General features: G+C 34.7%; 1 protein-coding gene across 1 annotated transcript in view; it reads left to right on the forward strand.

Moving 5' to 3' along the window:
• The window catches only part of LOC111053672 (neuralized-like protein 4), a 91903-nt gene that overhangs the window by 63277 nt on the left and 9515 nt on the right, over positions 1 to 19111 (forward strand). Inside the window, 2 exon segments of the mRNA XM_039424030.1 lie at positions 3801 to 4233; positions 6402 to 6635. Coding sequence (XP_039279964.1) covers positions 3801 to 4233; positions 6402 to 6635 — 667 coding nt within the window.

Here is a 19111-nt window from a genome sequence, read left to right on the forward strand (position 1 = left end):
GGTGTTAGTATACATGGTACAAACCTGGAACCGAAGAGACCCCATCGTTATACGCTTGCTTGCCCCCAGTACCCCTTCCCACTAAGCTCGAAACTGCAAAGGTTTCTTGAAACAATTATAATAATAATAAAGCTTTATTTACATTCACAATTGAACAAAAGCTTCTCTAAATGAGGTACGTTTCTGATTGGCATTAAATAGATTTTACATATTTGCAATAGTTATTATTCAGGTTAAAGAATATAATTTTTTTGAGTCCATGTAATATTATAATCCGCTCACTATCAGGCTCCACAATTTTCTAACCCTGGCAGTTGTTGCCCAGGCATGCCCCACTCGCTGACAGAGTTCGTCCCTCCATCTGGTATTTGGCCGTCCTCTATTTCTGATTCTGTCTCTAGGAACCCACTCAGTGCACATCCTGGTCCATCGTTCGTGAGACATTCTTGCAACATGCCCTGCCCACTTCCACTTTGTTATATGTGCCTCCTTTTGTAGATACACTGTTCTTAATATATCTGTGTTCCTAACTCTTTGAGTCAACTCAATCCCTAGAATGCCGCACACCATTCTTGTCTGCGTTGTTTCGAGCTTCTTATCCAGTACCTCTGTAAGCGATCAAGTTTGGGAACCATATAATATAACAGGGTATATGCACATGGTCAGAGCTTTTGCTTTTAAATCGTTGGATTAGTTTACTTTGAAATTTTTCTCCAACCCCCCAATACTTTTTCCATCCTTTCTCTATTCTGTGTTTGATTTCCCTGGCTGTACGGTTAGAAAATGACAATACCTGACCCAAATACTCGTATTCATCTACGTATTATCTATTCCGGCAGCTAACTTCAACTCTTGTTTTTTCCGAGTTGGTCATTACCGTGGTTTTCTGGGCATTTAGACAGCACTCTCTGCTACTAACATCACGTCATCGGCAAATCGAAGATTTGTGTGCTGCTGTCCATTGATTGTAAGATTTAAGATTTGTTATTTGGGTACATAAGAGAAGTCCAGAACCAATTTCTTCATGCGAAATTTCCTTGTGCTAGATACAGGGTGGCCCAAAAACCTCGTATTTTCGGCTCATTTTCCAGTTCTCAGCTATTTCTGCCAAATCTCGTAATCGGACAGAAAAATTTACTCTCTCCTTTTTTTTATATTATAAAATTCATAATAAAATGAGATAATTCGGTACTCTCTATCTCTCTATTGATCAAAAACTAAAATTCATCAAAATTGATTTTTTCTTCAAATTTCAGTCATTTTTGAAAAATCATAACTCAATACTAATTAGAGATAGAAAGTTACAAATTATCTCATTTCATTCTGAATTTTATAATCTAAAAAAAAGGCGAGAGTAAATTTTTCTGTCCGATTACGAGATTTGGCAGAAATAGCTGAGAACTGGAAAATGAGCCGAAAATACGAGGTTTTTGGGCCACCCTGTATCTAGCACAAGGAAATTCTGCATGCAGAAATTGGTTCTGGACTTATCTTATGTACCCAAATAATATATTAAAAAATCAGAACTACATGCATTTTGCAAATTGCATGCACCAATGTATATAGTGACTGGACTATAGTTGTAGAGGATTCAATTCTCGTCAATTTGATGTATTATTTCACCATTTTATGCTTTCCATCAATTGTTATAGCAGCTTTAGTGTTGAGTGTGAAATTCTCAATACAACAACAATAGATCATTTGACAATGTAATTTGGACACAATATCTGGAACATAATTTTTGACTCTGCAGTTTTATTAAGACTAGTTAGGAGCTGAACTTTAGTTAGTGCTAAAGTTGGTATACCGTCAAGTTGACACTTGTTAGTATCTTGTATTTTGGCGAAATAAATAACAGAACTACTGTAGTTGCACGTTATCCCATAATTATTCTCTTGCATTATTATTAGTTATTGAACAGTCAGTCTCTGCGCTCAGGTTTTTCGAACTTTGCAGGGACTTCCCGTTTAATAAATTTATATATCATTTTTCATTTTATATTGTATTTTACTTTTTTGTATAACCATTGTCATGCCATTATGTTTCTGGGAAAATAAAAATTTGATTTTATATTGTTAACGATGTTTTGAGTTGTTTAAGTAACATTACTTCTTAGAAACGTACAATTTCAGTGAGGGGGGTGAAGATGGAAAGTGTCCTGGGTTTTTCTGGCAATGATCTGGTTACCCTACGGTAAACGAGATTCACACCCACATTTTTTAAAATAATTCATTAGGTTTGCAGTTTTGATTGATTTTAGAGTGAAGTATATTTTTTAGTTCGGTTATTATTGTATAACCGTACTATTGTATAAATTAATATAACCGGTTATTATTGTATAAATTCCAAATTTTCAGTTTGTTCAAATTCTTGGACTAAAAACATATCCTGATTTTTAAACATTTCAATAGTGAAAGCAGTTTTGGACGGTTCATTTCACAATCATTACTTTTGGGGTAGAAGATTGTCTCGTATGGAATCTTTCCTTATTGTATTTACACTCTTTCTTTATAGTATTGATGTAGGCTAGCCCTACATTGGATACTTATGATGTGAACACAGTTGCCAAGGTGATTGTTCTGGAAACAAACTACTTATGAAAAGATAACAAGTTAGAGTTTTATGAGATACGTTCAAAGATGATGTTTTATTCTATTTTTATCTTGTTCTTGAATGTAAACTTTTAATGAATAAAGTGTTGATTACAAAAGCACATTTACAACAGTATTTTACTCAGGGTTATTATTTATTTAGCATATGGCATTTTTGTCAAAGTCGAGAAATTTTCACACTGTTATAAGTGCACATCAAGAGTTGAAATGTACTGTATTGCTTGGGGACTGGCTACAATAAAGTCCTTAGCCTCACCCAGGTAGGCACGTCTCTCACATTCAAATATGATGTGGTGCACTGTCTGCTCCATCGCTCCACAGTCACATAGTGGGGAGTCTGCAAGTCCCCATTTGAAAAATGATGCATTGCATCTCCCATGCTTGGATCGGATTCTGTTAAGTGCCACCCAGATGTACCGGAGAAGCTCAAAACCAGGAGGCCCAGTGCCTGAGAAATAGCTCTCTGGCATTCCTAGGGCGCTTCCTCTCTCCATCTTCTGGTCAGGGAGAACCTCTCGTCTCTTAACTGCTCTGCCATCCTGATCGCTGGCCTTCTGGACTTTAGCTCCCTTCTACATAAGTCTGGAATGTCCTGATGGATGGAAGGTAGCTGATTGTCAGTATTAAAAATGGGTTAAAGGTTGAATGAAGGTTTATGAATTTGAATAAAAGGGTTAAAAATCTGAGAACTACTAGTAGTATTATAAAAATCTGGTGTGGCTCACACAACTTTCCTTGCCGTTATGAAAATTGATCACCTGACGCTAGTGTTCCCGCGCATCTCAAGTCTACTATTCAAAGATTTGAGCCAGCTGGTGACAGGACAATAACATTAACATTCCGTTAAATGGGAGATGAGATATCGTGTACACACACACACACACACACACACACACACACACACACACACACACACACACACACACACACACACACACACAGACCAATACCCAAAAACCACTTTTTTACACAAATTTTTTTTTACCACAAATTATCAAACACTACATGTATAGAAAGCAATATTCCAGATTTTATTAGATACTTTTCCTATTTAGTATACAAACTTTTAAATACATTGTTCCCTTTTTATTTGACATTCGGTAATTGACAAATCAATCAAAAACATGAACTAGATCACTTTTATGTATATGTTTGTTATCAATAATGGATTTATATGCTTGTTTGCAGGTGGAAATGATGACCGCGTCAGCGTCAGCTGCGGCGGCTGTGTCGTTTGCGGCTACGGCTTCGGCCGACAGCGACGCAGACGACGACACCGAATTGGACCCCAAGTCAATAGCGTCCAACGAGAACCTGTCCCTTCAGCAACAGCAGCAGCAGCAGCAGACTGCGGCAGAAATATCCAGATACCACATGTCAGACACCAACTGCGATCACAAGACGGGTCTGAATCGCGCCAACACTTCGTTTGTGAAGTCGCCGAGTGGTGGCGCTATCAACAAGCCTCTGCCCCCGCCTCCGCCACCACCTCCACTACCCCTCGATAGCAGTCTCGCCTCCACGCCTCTCTCGGCCACCGCCAACTCCCTCAAGGCTTCCTCCTACTCGTGCGAGTACTTCAACTCCTGTCTAAGATTCAAGTCGACCATAGGACTGCCTGGTACAAATATAATCTGCTTCACAGTTACATTTATAGTTATTTACTTGAATAATTGCCTAAGTTGGTACGTGAACAATGGATGATGATAGTTTAACCTAAATAAAGGAGAATGAAGCATGATCATTCAAGTTACAATTTTGAATCAGTTTCACTTTTGTTTGCAGGCAAGCTGTAATTAATGACCTGTAATGTTATCTGTGATTTGATGTAACTGAATAAAACTTGATTTGATTCGATTATACCGTATCAGCCAAAATGAAAGTACTGAAACTGAATCAGCTGTAGTTGCGTTCTCGGTCAGCTGATTCAATTGGTGATTGTTGCCACGGCTTCGCGTTACTAAAATTCATTTATACAATAAGAACATTATCAAAATGATAGGGAGAGGAAAAATAAGGTGTCGTTCATTACTTCTTCCTTATTTGAGGTTAGTTTTTGTTAACATGGTGCTAACAACTGTAGAAAACAATTTTATCGTAGAGCATTATTTTCGCTCATACGGAAATGGACGTGCGGTTGGTCTAGAACCTGATTTTCTAAGTGATTAATGGTTCACAGATGAGTGTCATGTGAACCTTAATGGTTACATAAACAAGCAGACAACACGTTTCCTTGTACTCGAACGTCCTTACATTGTTGTAGAGAGGCCACAGCATAGTAAACGTGTAACCATTTGGTGCGCTGTGTCAGGGAGGGGTATAGTGGGATCATACTTTTTTGAAGGCAATAATGGAGAGACTGTTACTGTAAATCAGTATCGATAAAAAGGCCTTTGTTGATCGTTTTGTGTGTGACCTCGGGAGATTTTGTCGTGCACGAAACCTGCCGTTAGGTTCACAGTGGCTCCAGCAGGATGGCGCAACCAGTCGCACTGCCGTTAACAACATTGCTTTCCTCCGACAAACCTTTGGCAACCGTCTCATCTCCCATAGAACAAACTTTCCTTACCCAGCCCACTCTCCCGATCTTACAATACCTGACGCCTACGTGTGGGGAATGGTGAAAGAAAACATCTTCCGTGAGGATCCACCATCTTCTTCTTCTTTTTCTTCTTCTGGCTTTACAGCTCGATGTGAGCTTTAGCCTCTCGCACAAGATTTTTATTTTTCATAAAAATGGTGCAAAACCTACAAGAACGATACACAAGTGTTGCCTCAAATTGAATGGGGGTCATATTGAACATGTTATTACCCATGTTTAACCGATTTTGCTTCCTTTGACTTGTATGTTTTCTTAAAATGTATACGTAAAATAAAGTATTACCATTTCAGTATTGTCTATTTTGGCTGATATTGCATTATACAGTTACAATAATGCGTTAAAAAAATAACGACAGCTACCGATCTCATAAAATTTATAATATTAACTATTCAGATTTGACAATAGTGCGAAGACAATTGGGTTATCTTAGCTCAAAAATAATAAATATCATGCCAAATGCATTGTCAGAATCTCTTTCTAATAGGGGTAGACAGAGGTTGGAACAGATAAATAAGTGGGTGATACAAAAATTTTTCTTTGACATCAGTCAAATATTATAATTACTAGTAATTTATTGTTGAACTTCGATTTTTGTAGCTTTGATTATTACTAAATACATTTTTATATTGTCTAAACAGCCGATACTCTCACTCAGCGGTCAGGGTTTTGCCCTTGCTGGGTGGTGCCATGTAATTTTAATTTTTTTGTAAAATAGCATAATATTATAATCTAGAATATTTCTTTTTTTATATTGTCTAAACAGCTGATACTCTCACTCAGCGGTCAGGGTTTTGCCCTTGCTCGTTGGTGCCATATAATTTTAATTTTTTTCGTAAAATAGCATAATATTATAATCTAGAATATTTCTTTTGTAAGTTTTTATTTTGTATTTTGTTTTTTATGGGCAAAAAAGATGTAAAAAAAATTAAAAAATAGGTAAATTCACCTATTGCAGTGTACTCCAAAAAAGGTATTGGTTAATTTTTTTTATTTTTCTATTTATTATGTATCAATCATACCATATAAAGTTGAAGAATATCAAAAGTAATTACAAACCTGAATGAAGTATCGGCAGGTTTAGAAAAATATGGGAATGAGAAGGTTCGAAGTCAGATCAGGTACCTTTTATTGATTAATAAAATGCCATTATGAATGGCATAATGATGGAGTTTTGTTGGTGCTTACAGACGGCTTCTTCAGTTGGCTGTCGATAGCCTGCTACTGCGCAGAGTGCTGCACGGCGAGCAGTAAGGGAGTGGGGGGTGGTCACCCGGTGGGCTGGCTGCGACTGCCGCTACGACCAAAGGCGGCTGGCTCCACCGCAACCACAACTGCAACCGACCAATGGCATGTCGCCTTCATCGGCACGCCTCTAACCACTGTGCGCACCATACTCGATCTCGGACAACTGTTCACACACGGTAAATCAAATCATTATTGAGTAGAAATCATCATTCATCGAAGATTTTAGATACTTTACATAGTACCTTATACTTCAGTACTTAATTTCTTTGGCACTTACCTTCATTGACTTCCTCTGTTATGAGGTCGTATAGTTAGTTGTATCATAGAGAAACTATAGTGTAACTTACGCTATCGTTTCTCCATGATTGTATACATTCACCATATGAATTTGATTTTCGTAATATTATTGTTCGAGTATCTTTATGAAAGGTTAGTCATGTATGATAATTTGTCTACTATAGTAAACGCAAATTGGTGAGGCGGGTGATAGTGGCACCATCTCTGAGTAAAATTGATAAATTTCAAGCTTTAAATTGCATATGTTATATATATATATATATATATATATATATATATATATATATATATATAAAGCACATAACAGAAGGCACTTTAAAGTTTGTAATATAAATTAAAACAGGAGACACAAGATATAAATAGATTGAAAACACTTAAAAACTTACATTAGAAATGGGGGGAAATTTAAGGATACTGAGTCTCCTTTCTCAAGCCAGCAGACTGCCAGGTTGAGAAAGGAGACTCGGTCTCCGAAAATTTCCCCCCATTTCTAATGTAAGTTTCTAAGTGTTTTCAATCTATTTATATCTTGTGTCTCCTGTTTTAATTTATATTACAAACTTTAAAGTGTCTTCTGTTATGTGCTTTATATATATAGGCTATATATATATATATATATATATATATATATATATATATATATAATATATATATATATATATATATATATAAATGAATGTCTGTGTGTTTGTTTGTTTTTCTCCTATAGACTTGAAAACTACATGACAGAACGGTATGAAACTTTGGGAATATGTTGTGTGAATATTGGGAATGGTTTCTGACCAGAAATCTCAATAGGGGGGCTAATAATAATGATTTATTAATCCATTTTACATACCTATGTTTTTGAAATTGTCGGTCGAGCGGCTACCAAAGAACGGAAAGATTATCATGATTCAAGATCTTAATGTGATAATATTATGATCTAGCATCTAAAGTTACCAGCTGTAATAAACACGTCACCCTCTGATAAATTGTGTACTGGTATTAAAACAGTAGTTTGGAGTTGAAGTGTAGATAAAGACCTATCACTCCCCTACATTGAGAAACTGGAAAATGTTGGAAAAAAATATTCACCTCATGAAAGAGTGTTGTTCTCATTGCATTCATTAATTACTAAAGAAAGACAGAATCATTTACAATTTTTTCTAATGTAAAAAATGTTACAATTTTTTCCAATGTAAAAATTTTTTCTAATATAATTCATCCTAAAATGGAAGATGGAAAGAATATGGAATCCTGTGTGATTCATCGTACATCGCATATTTCCTGGACCATCTATTGACAATCAACAACTATGAAAACATTCAAATCATCTTTGAAACACTGATTTAACCTATCTATGTTTTTAATTCAACACTTTACTGATAGATATTACTACCAATTGATTCAGAATAATATGTTTTTGGAATAATAAATGCTGCATGACTAAGCACATCGGAAGTCCTTATTGAGATGTAAATGAAAATATTGATTGTCAGATAAATTTCATGATTCACCAAATAAAGTCAATTGTGATATGAGATACATTGACTTTTTGGTGGTACGAAGCTCGGGTAAGCTAGTTCTAAATATTGGAGATGTGTAAATCAGATGACAGTTTTAAAAATCTGGTGTGGCCCACTCACACAACTTTCCTTGCCATAATGAAACTTGATCCCCTGATGCTAGTGTTCACGCGCATCACAAGTCTACTATCCAAAGATTTGAGCCAGCTGGTGACAGGACAATAATACTGGAGACACAAGGTCCCCTATCTCTTCATAGTGAATGATCTAATAGAATCAACAGTTGCCAACAGTTTGCAATTGAATAATCACAATCTCAAATTTTGAGCTTATTTTCAATTTCAGGTGAAAATGTTACTGAACATTAATTGTAGAGATTTTCATGCTCAATCTTTTCCACTTTTAATTTAAAAGTGCCACTTTGAAATTATTTGTTTAAATTGTATCTGAAGCCTGACAATCCAATATAAAACTTTGCATAGATGGGGTGGAGCTCCTGAAATTTTCACAGATATGAGTAGAGAGAAAAGGAGAATTCTGGAACAACCTTGACCTTGTTTCTAATGTTCAATGTCACCAAACCTAAGCTGGACCACCCAAACCTTGTTTCTGCAGAATAAGAAAAGTCCTTTGACATTTTTTTGATAAGTCTAATAAGAATGGGTAAAATATTTGGAAATTATAAAAAAAAATATTTCTAATTAAAAAAAATATTTTCTTTCAAAATCAATGTATTTTGATGGAAAGAATAAGAAATGTCCTTTGACATTTTTCAATATCTATCTTAATTAACGAGATAATTGAGAAAAACTGACTCACATTGTAGGACTCCAACTGAGAAATGTAAAAATTCCCTCTAAATAATGTTTTTTTGAAAATATCATATAGGTAATAAATCACCTTACCATACTTTCAACAAAGGCTGTTTCAACAACCTCCACTCTACCTTTCCTGTCTCCAATGGCCACACCCACCTATCAGCATTAGTCACTCTATACTAAGATTGTTGTGGAGACCTATCACTCTAGATTAATATGTACATGGTAGACCTATCACTAGATCAAGATGTCCATTGGGGGCCTGTCACTCTAGATCAAAATAGCATTCAAGATAGAAATTTTCAATAACTCCACCTCCTCCTGTGACATGACTTATTCAACATAGACATTTTCAATGACCCCCACTCCTCCTGTCACTAATGACCATGCTCACCAGTCTCTCTATCAGTATTCAACATGTCTGTATGGCAAAGTTGGGTCATCCACTCAGCTCCACTCAGTGGTCAGTCAGTGTTCAATCACTGCTCAGTCACTGGTCATTCACAGTTCAGTCAGTGGTCAGTCAGTGTTCATTCACTGTTCAGTCAGTGGTGCTTGGCATCCTAATGTACTTATCTAAACTATATCTAAGAGGATGGTAATAAGTATACAGTTTGGAATACAATTAGTTCTTTATTGATCAATTCATCATCTATTTCATTAAAAAGTTTACTACAAACAGATATATCTCTGTTCTATAATCCAAGTTGTTCACTATATTGAGTGTGCAGAAAAGTGATGTATCCATGATGTTTCTACTTGGCCCCATGTCAAGCAGGTGATGTTCCAGGTAGTAGACTCCTTCTCCAGCATTAGTCCTTGGCAAGTCCTCTAAGAGAGTCCTCGAACTGTTCAGTCAGTGGCACTTGGCACTTGAGGTGGGTCCAAGATGTATAAATAGCTGAGCTCAAACTTTCAGACCTCAGAATACTGATAAACACTGACCAGTATGTACATCAAACAAATAAATCATAAGCCAACATAAGATATGGATATATATTGGATACATAGCAGATTAGATTCATTGTGTGGAGAACAGATATTTTGTGGATCACCTGTGTATCTGGAACAATAGAGAAGATGGTACTCCAATTCTCAAAGTGGGGTGAATATGGTGAGAAATTTATCATCAATCTTCCCATTTGATCTGAAGAAGGATGAGGATCATATAGAAGATGAGGAAGAGGAAGAGGAATCTGATATGGAGATGGAGGAGAACAATAAGGTAGAAGAGGAATAGGAGGAGGAGGAGGAGGAGGGGAGGAGGATGATGTAGTGGTGAGAAATACTACTACACCTATACCTCTGACTCGAAACAGTAGTCTAGAGGTATCACTGAATATCATCTGAAGACTACCAGACATCAACATGGAGGACTTGCCAAGGACTAGTGCTGGAGAAGGAGTCTACTACCTGGAATATCACCTGCTTGACATGGGGTCAAGGAGGAACATCATGGATACATCACTTTTCAATATAGTGAACAACTTGGATTATAGAACAGAGATATATCTGTTTGTAGTAAACTTTTTAATGAAATAGATGATTAATTGATCAATAAAGAACTAATTGTATTCCAGACTGTACACTTATTACCAACCTCTTAGATATAGTTTAGCTATAAGTACATTAGGATGCCGAGTGCCAGTGACTGAACACAGACTGACCATTGAGTGGAGCTGAGTGGATGACCCTACTTTGCCATACAGACATGTTGAATACTGATAGAGAGACTGGTGAGCATGGTCATTAGTGACAGGAGGAGTGGGGGTCATTGAAAATGTCTATGTTGCATGAGTCATGTCACAGGAGAAGGTGGAGTCATGTCACAGGAGAAGGTGGAGTCATTGAAAATGCCTATCTTGAATGCCATTTTGATCTAGAGTGACAGGTCCCCATGTACATCTTGATCTAGAGTGGCAGGTCTCCCATGGACATCTTGATCTAGAGTCACAGGTCTACCATGGACATATTAATCTGGAGTGATAGTTCTCCATAACCATCTTAGTGTAGAGTGACAGGTCCTGCATCTTGAGCTAGAGTGACAGGTCCCCCCCATGGAAGCCTCTAATGCTGATTGGTGGGCATGGCCATTGGGCATGTGACTGGGAAGGTGGAGTGGAGGTCTTTGAAATAGCCTTCCTTGAAAGTATAGTAAGGTGATTTCTTACCTATATGAAAATATCTTATTAATTAAGATAGTTATCAGAAAATTTCAAAGGACTTTCTTATTCATCTAATCAAAATACATTGATTGCAATAGAAAATATTTTTTTTCAATTAAAAATAATTTCCAAATATTTTACCCATTAACACCCTTCTTATTAGAGTTATCAAAAAATGTCAAAAGAGATTTCTTATTCAACTCATTGAAATACATCAATTGTGATAGAGAATAATTTTTTTGAATTTTTCAAAATTAAAAATAATTTTTTATAGTTTCCAAATATTTTACCCATTAACACCCTTTTTATTAGAGTTATCAAAAAATATCAAAGGACTTTTCTTATCCTGCAGTCAAGATACATAATATCCATATATTTTTTAATGATATTTTCAAAAACTCACAATGTGAGTCAGTTTTTCTCAATTATCTAGTTAATTAAGATAGATATTGAGAAATGTCAAACAACATTTCTTATTCTTTCCATCAAAATACATTGATTTTGATAGAAAATAATTTTTTTGATTTCTAATTTAATTTTTTTAATTTTTTCAAAATACATTGATTACAATAGGAAATAGAAATAATCTTTTTGATTTTTTAAATTAAAAATAATTCTTTTATAAATTCCAAATATTAATAAAGGAATTTTCTTATTCTGTGGTTAAGATACATAATATCCATATATTTTTTGGTGGTGTGGGTGGGGGAGTTGGGGGCCCTTTGGAAACAAGGTTTGGGTGGTCCACCTTAGGTTTGGTGACCTTGAACATTGGAAACAAGGTCAAGGTTGTTCCAGAATTCTCCTTTTCTCTCCACTGATATGGGACTTGTAGCAGTTGATAGACATTATTCATAGGTATAAATTTGATCAAAATTGTTGGAGCCGTTTTCAAGAAAATCACAAAAACCCTGTTTTTGACAGCATTTTAGCCGCCATCTTGAATTGCATTTGATCTAAATTGTTTGTGTCGGATCCTTATATTGTAAGGACCTTAAGTTCCAAATTTCAAGTCATTCCGTTAATTGGGAGATGAGATATCGTGTACACAGACACACATACACTCATACATACCACACACATACATACAGACCAATATCCAAAAACCATGTTTTTGGACTCAGGGGACCTTGAAACGTATAGAAATTTATAAATTTGGGTACCTCAATTTTTTTTGGAAAGCAATACTTTCCGTACCTATGATAAGGAAAGGAAAGTAAAAATTATTTTGGAACAGGTCTCAACTATGGAGGAATTTGCTGAAGTTCTTTCAGAAAGGATTATTGGTCCCTCAAGTAGCAGCTGATCAAAAAAGTATCCATACTCTGTTGAAAACGTGAGAAAGAAAGTGTGAGCAAGTGAAAAAGATTATAAAATAGCTATAGTTAAGTTACCAAATTTGGCAACCTCATTTTAAAACATTGCAGTATTCATGGAACATCTGGAAGAATAGGTACAGAAAGTGACTGGATGATTGCAAAAGAAATTTAAAATTGAACTCTCCAAACATATGGTAGTTTAATTGATGTTTATTGTGAGGTGATAGAAATGTGAGTAATTCCTTTAGCTTCTGTTGTGTTGGTTCCTCTGTTGCTCTATGTTTGTATTCAGCCATGGCCTTGAGAGAGCCAGTTGTACTGTCTGTTAATTCCTAATCCGGACTAAATACCATGAGAACCAATCAGAGAAGCCTTCTATTAAAAAAAACCTTTGCTCTGATTAGTTCTCATTAAATTTAATCATGATTGAAATTGAACAGGCTTTTGAGCTACTGGGACTGATATTTACATGTTTCAAAATCAGCTAAAAACTATGAAGAAAAAACATAATATTCCATCAGCTGGTCCTATTTCCTTTCATGATGTCATTACATGACACAATACAACCCTATTGATATTGATATTAAAAAATCACAAGTAAATACTAAAGTTGTCAATTTAGATAAAAATTAAATCAAGTTACATGTAATTTACATCCAAATTTTCATCCCTAAGCTTTTGGTTTCAAGCTAAGATTAAAGAAAGAAACCATATAATGGTAGTTAATAATCAAAGTGATTGAATAAACTCTATTCAGAATTATGCAAATTAACTTTTAAGCTGGGTTTACAACAAAGTTATTAACAAAATGTTAATAACTTAATCCTTATAGATTCTATTTGAGTGAATGGAACTTGTCAATCACATATATGTTCATCATGTGTATGACAATTTATGTTCAATCTAATAGAATCAGGATTTAGTTATTAACATTTTGCTAATAACTTTGGTGTAAACACAGCGTTAAATGTCCACTTAAAAATTCCCACTTTAATATTTATGATAGTAAAGTTTAGGACATGAGAAATCAGCCACATTAATTGGGCAGACCATTTATGAATGGACTCTTATACAGGATGGGTGAAAAGTCCGAGAATGGCTCAATATCTCATACACAAAGGTTATTTGATGGTGGGTGTGATTGAGAATCCTACTCAAATTGAAAATACTACTCTACTATGACTTCAAAAATCTGGTCCGCCATCTTGGATCTGCCATATTGAATGCAACTTTATTTTTTTAAATAGGAAGGTGGTCATGCGATACATGATTTCGATACGAAATTTCAAGAAAAAAAGAATGGCAAAAACCGTTGACTTTAAAAATATGGTCCACCATCTTGGATCCGCCATATTGAATACAACTTTATTCTTTTAAATAGGAAGGTGGTCATGCAATACATGATTTCGATACGAGATTTCAAGAAAAAATGAATGGCAAAAACTGCATATCGATATCTCAAACCATTCAGAAGATATTCACATTATTAATCAATATCATGCACATCAGAAATGAATACATAAGTGGTATTGATTAATAATGTAAATATCTTCTGAACGGTTTGAGATATTGATGTGCGGTTTTCACCATTCATTTTTTTTTTAAATCTCGTAGCGAAATCATGTATTGCATGACCACTTTCCCATTTAAAAAATAAAGTTGCATTCAATATGGCGGATCCAAGATGGCGGACCAGATTTTTGAAGTCATAGTAGAGTAGTATTTTTAATTTGAGTAGGATTTCCAATCCCACCCACTGTCAAATAACCTTTGTGTATGAGATATTTAGCCCTTCTCGGACTTTTCACCCACTCTGTATAATTATATAAATGGACTTCCATGGAAGAAAGAATCAGTGGATTGGCTGCTTTTACACTTTTGAATAAGTGAAATGAAAAAAAAGGGAAAAATATTTCTGATCATTACTTTTTGAGATATGAGCGCCTAAAGTTTAAATTTTTGGGACAGAACATTTCAAATTCGGTAAGAGGTTAATCCATAAGATTTGAAGGATAAATTCTTCATGGTATCGTTGATCATGTAAATCAAAAATTTTCCCAAATTATAGATTTTCGAAAAAGTTATTCAATTTACCAAAAATGACTCAAGAGTTACTCAAGAGACTCAAAAGTTATTTTTGGTCATTTTTATTAAATTGAATAACTATATCGAAAATTGATATTTTCAGAAAATTTTTGTTTTACTAGATCAACAATACCATTAAGAATCTATCTGCTAAATGTCATGAATTAATCTCTTACCGAATTTGAAAACTTTTCCTGAGAAAACTTTTTAATTTTGATAGCTTGGTGATATACAAATCGACAAATCGAAAAACTTTGAAAAATATCACCAGTAGAAAGTTTATTTTCAGCTTTTGAACCAGCTTTGGTGTAAATCAGCTTAAGCAATAGGCTATGCTAGAAATTCCAGAATAAGCAAGAGATCCATGGATACCAGAGTCAACAAATTCCAAATAAACTTGATTTGGAATTCAATTTTCAATTGTATCAAGCAAAAGCAAAAATAATATGATCACTGCTAATTTTAAAACTGTCATCGGGGAATATTAATTGCCAATGGATACAGTCGAGGTCGACTTTTAAGCCCCGCCCAATATTCCACAATTAGTCTACTATTCTACAGAGCACTTCCAACACATCAATTAATTATTCAAATGATTAGACTCGATAATTTTCATGCCAAGCTGTGGCCTAAATTCTTTATTTATCCCCGATCGAGGGCAGATCATAAGATGCTCATAGCAAATAGTTTGTCCGTGATACAAAAATTTGAGCTGAGACGCATCTCTGAGATAACAGCTTGAGAGGAAAAATTGATCATCCAAGTGGCAGCTGATTGAAACAGAAATTTCCATCGTTTGTTGAAAACTAAAGAGAGGAGGAGAGAAACTTATCAGCTGTGATTATAAAATTTTTAGCAATATAATTTGAAAACATTGCATGATTCAATAAAAATATTCCGTAATGTCAAGATGAGTACATAAGAGCAACTGGGTGACACCATAAGGCATCGCTAACTTGATTGACTTTTAAAATACACAGTTGAATGTGTTGTCCAAAGTGAGGTGATAGCAATGCAACTAATCATCACACTTATGCCCGGTTGCAGAGTTGTCACATAAAGTTAAAATCAGGCATTTAACTTATTTATGAAGCCATAACTCCACTTTTTGTTGCACAGATGTCAAAGTAAACTATAGCTCCTATAAAACTAAAAACGCCCAAAAACACATGATTTCGTTGCAGAGTCGTCAAAAAAGCTTATGTCATTTAGCTAAATGAGTCTCCAATAGCTAAAAACGGTCATTTAAGTTATGGGCCCGTAGTCGTGCTGTTAAGTCCAATATCTACATTCGCCGAATGCATTTTAGAGGTTGTGATAGCTTTTTTTGAAAGATGTTTATTACAACACATCTGTAATATTATTGCTAAATGTGGTGAGAAATCTCGCCAAAAGCCAAGATTTGCCATATGGTTTATCAGTTTTATGTGAGGTCTTTTAGGTCTGTTCACAGTAATGTCGATCGAAACTTTCCCCGATGCCAAGACATTGGTTGGATAGAAGCATGTACAGAAATGTATGGAAAAAGTGAATATAGCTGCAGTGTCACTTGTGTGTGATGCTAATTCGAGATATAGCTAAATGGGATTCAGCTAATGACTGTGCAACGACCAACCATTTATTTCAGTGACTTTAAACTATGTATCACATAGCTATGTTTGATTTTATGTAACGACTCTGCAACCGGGCATTACTGACAACGATTTTTGGGTAACTAATGCCTGGTTGCAGAGTCATTATATAAAATCAAACATAGCTATGTGAGACATACTTTAAAATCACTGACGTAAATGGTTGGTCTTTGTGCAGTCACTTGCCCAAGCCCATTTAGCTATATCTCGAATTAGCATCACACACAAGTCACACTGCAGCTATATTCACTTTTTCCATACATTTCTGTACATGCTTCTATCCAACCAATGTCTTGGCATCGGGGAAAGTCTCAATCGACATTACTGTGAACAGACCTAAAAGACCTCACATAAAACTGATAAACCATATGGCAAATCTTGGCTTTTGGCAAGATTTCTCACCATATTTAGCGATTCAGAGGTTATAAACAACTTGAAAAAACATAATTATGAAGAGAAATAGTTATTTTCCTACAGTCGCCTTGAAAAGTGACCATTCCTGCACTGATTACAGAACACAAAGAATCACTTTTCCGCACTAGTGAGCAAAGTGATTACTTCAGATTTGCAACATGACAACACAAAATAGTTAGTGGGTTATATGGATGATTGGTGTGCGAAAACCAAAATTAAGTTGGTTAGAATGCCTGTGTTTGGATAAGAATCATTTCAATGGCTACATTTATGATAAAATCTCATTCTAGAAATCCAAAATAAGAATCATGTTCATGTGAATCATAATTAAATAATTACTTCTTATCATTTAATAATAAATAATGTTTCTCTTTTATTGATAATTATTATTGCAACTGCAAGCAATGAGAAATGTAGTCTAGCAAATACACATTATGAAATTTGAATTTTGAGGTTAAATAATTACCGTTCATTGTTATCCATGTGAATAAAAAAACTACAATCAAAATTCTCTGGTGCCTATGTTATTTTTATTAATATTTTTAGGCTACTTTGAGCATTTTTTTTGTAATTTGAGACCGTTTGTAAATCTAAATTTCTGGAAACTGTTTTTAGATAGTTGGAAAGATGGAACGAACAAAGTTACAATTTTTTCCGCTAGGTCGCGCGCCTGTTGGTTCTTCATACTTCCATCATTCAAATCAGCAGTTGGCGTGTATTTTAAATGCAAATTTGTTGTTTCTTGATTGATTTTCGTGGTAATTTGTGTAAAAAATAAATGTGGATAGTGTTGAATGTGATTGTGGAAGTGAGACATAGTAGGCAGCAGCTGTAGCTCATAAAATTGACTAATAATTGAAGAAAAACAATAAACATACAAGAAAGAAGAATTTTTGAATTCCTTTTTTACTCTCCGAAAAAGGTAAAGGTAGAGGTAACCCTGTAAATACTAGATCTAAAGCAAAATGAGTAAAACTATATTATTTCATAAATATGTAGAAAGGAATTTTTTTCTAACATCAATCATATTATTTTTCCTCCACCTACTGTCTAAAGTACTTACTTTACTCCCTGAAACCTAATACTAAAGTGTCACTTTTTCACTCTCGGTAGTAAAAAACAAATAAACTCCCTAGGGAGTAAAAGTGACTCCATTTAAATAACATGGGGAGCATCTCTATTTTGAAACTTACATTGTAATAGGTTAGAAGGTCTAAGCTCAGATGAGAAAGCATAATAGAGGTGTCTGTCATTGAGTCAACTGAATTCAATACCACAACCAGAAATTTGATTAACTCATGAAATATATGTTTGTATGATAATTATTATATTCTTAATATTAGTAGACAATAAAAATTTATACAATTTTTAAAATATTTTATTCCATTCAAAATACCAGCCAACAAATATTTTTTATCTGCAATTCAAATCTGAACCACGTGATCTGGAGTCAGCCATTTTTGGTAGCTGCTCAGCTGATATAATTGTTACAACTTTTGCTGATAGATAGTGCAATCGGCAGTGCCAATCAGACGACCGGTTTTCAGGTTTTAGATTTAGGTTATGTTGTTAGGAATCATTGTCACCAATACGTAAGTTATTAGAATGATTTTATTTGCAGTTTCTATAAAAAATGTAGATGGAGGAAAAATGTTGTGTACATCACGAGCAAAAAATACTTTTTCTCCCTCAGGAAAATTGCTTCGAACTTTTTCCCACAGGGAGAAAAAGTCGTACTTTTCACTCTAGATATACAAATAACTATTGTTATTATAATCTTCATTACAGTACTATTCTATGATTTTTTGTAGATGAGATAAAAATAATTGACTCCTGGATAACTCTGAAATATCATGTCTATTGTCATTTCCATTAACTTCTGAACATTTCTGTGTGTAATGATTGCAATACTTCATTATCAGCAATTCAAGAGCCACAATTATTTAACACTCAAAAAAAGTTGATGAATTATGAGACATTTTTACCTTCAATTACCTATTTCTTACATTCAATGGTAAATGGAAAGAAAAATTTAATGTGAAATACGTGCGCAAAGCTCCTTTGCTGCACTCAAGAAACCATCATTCTGCACTCGCCTACGGCTCGTGCATAAACGTTTCTTTCAGTGCAGCAAAGTGTCACTTTGCTGCACTAGTTGCACAAATAACTATTGGCTTCTTGAGTGCAGCAGAGGAACTCTGCTCACATATTTCACATTAAACTTTTTCTACAGTTACTATTGAATATGAGAAGTGGTTGATTATGGGTAAAATGATGGCTGAAATCCATCAAATGTTTGTGTGTGTGATGCTGTTATTAATAACAATCTTAATTAATTTTAAAATTAATAATCCAATTAAAGTCGAAAATTCTCAGCCAAAATTCTTATTTTTATTCATTCAAAAATCAGAAAAA

This window comes from Nilaparvata lugens, chromosome 3 (assembly GCF_014356525.2).
Source record: "Nilaparvata lugens isolate BPH chromosome 3, ASM1435652v1, whole genome shotgun sequence".
Classification (NCBI taxonomy): domain Eukaryota; kingdom Metazoa; phylum Arthropoda; class Insecta; order Hemiptera; family Delphacidae; genus Nilaparvata; species Nilaparvata lugens.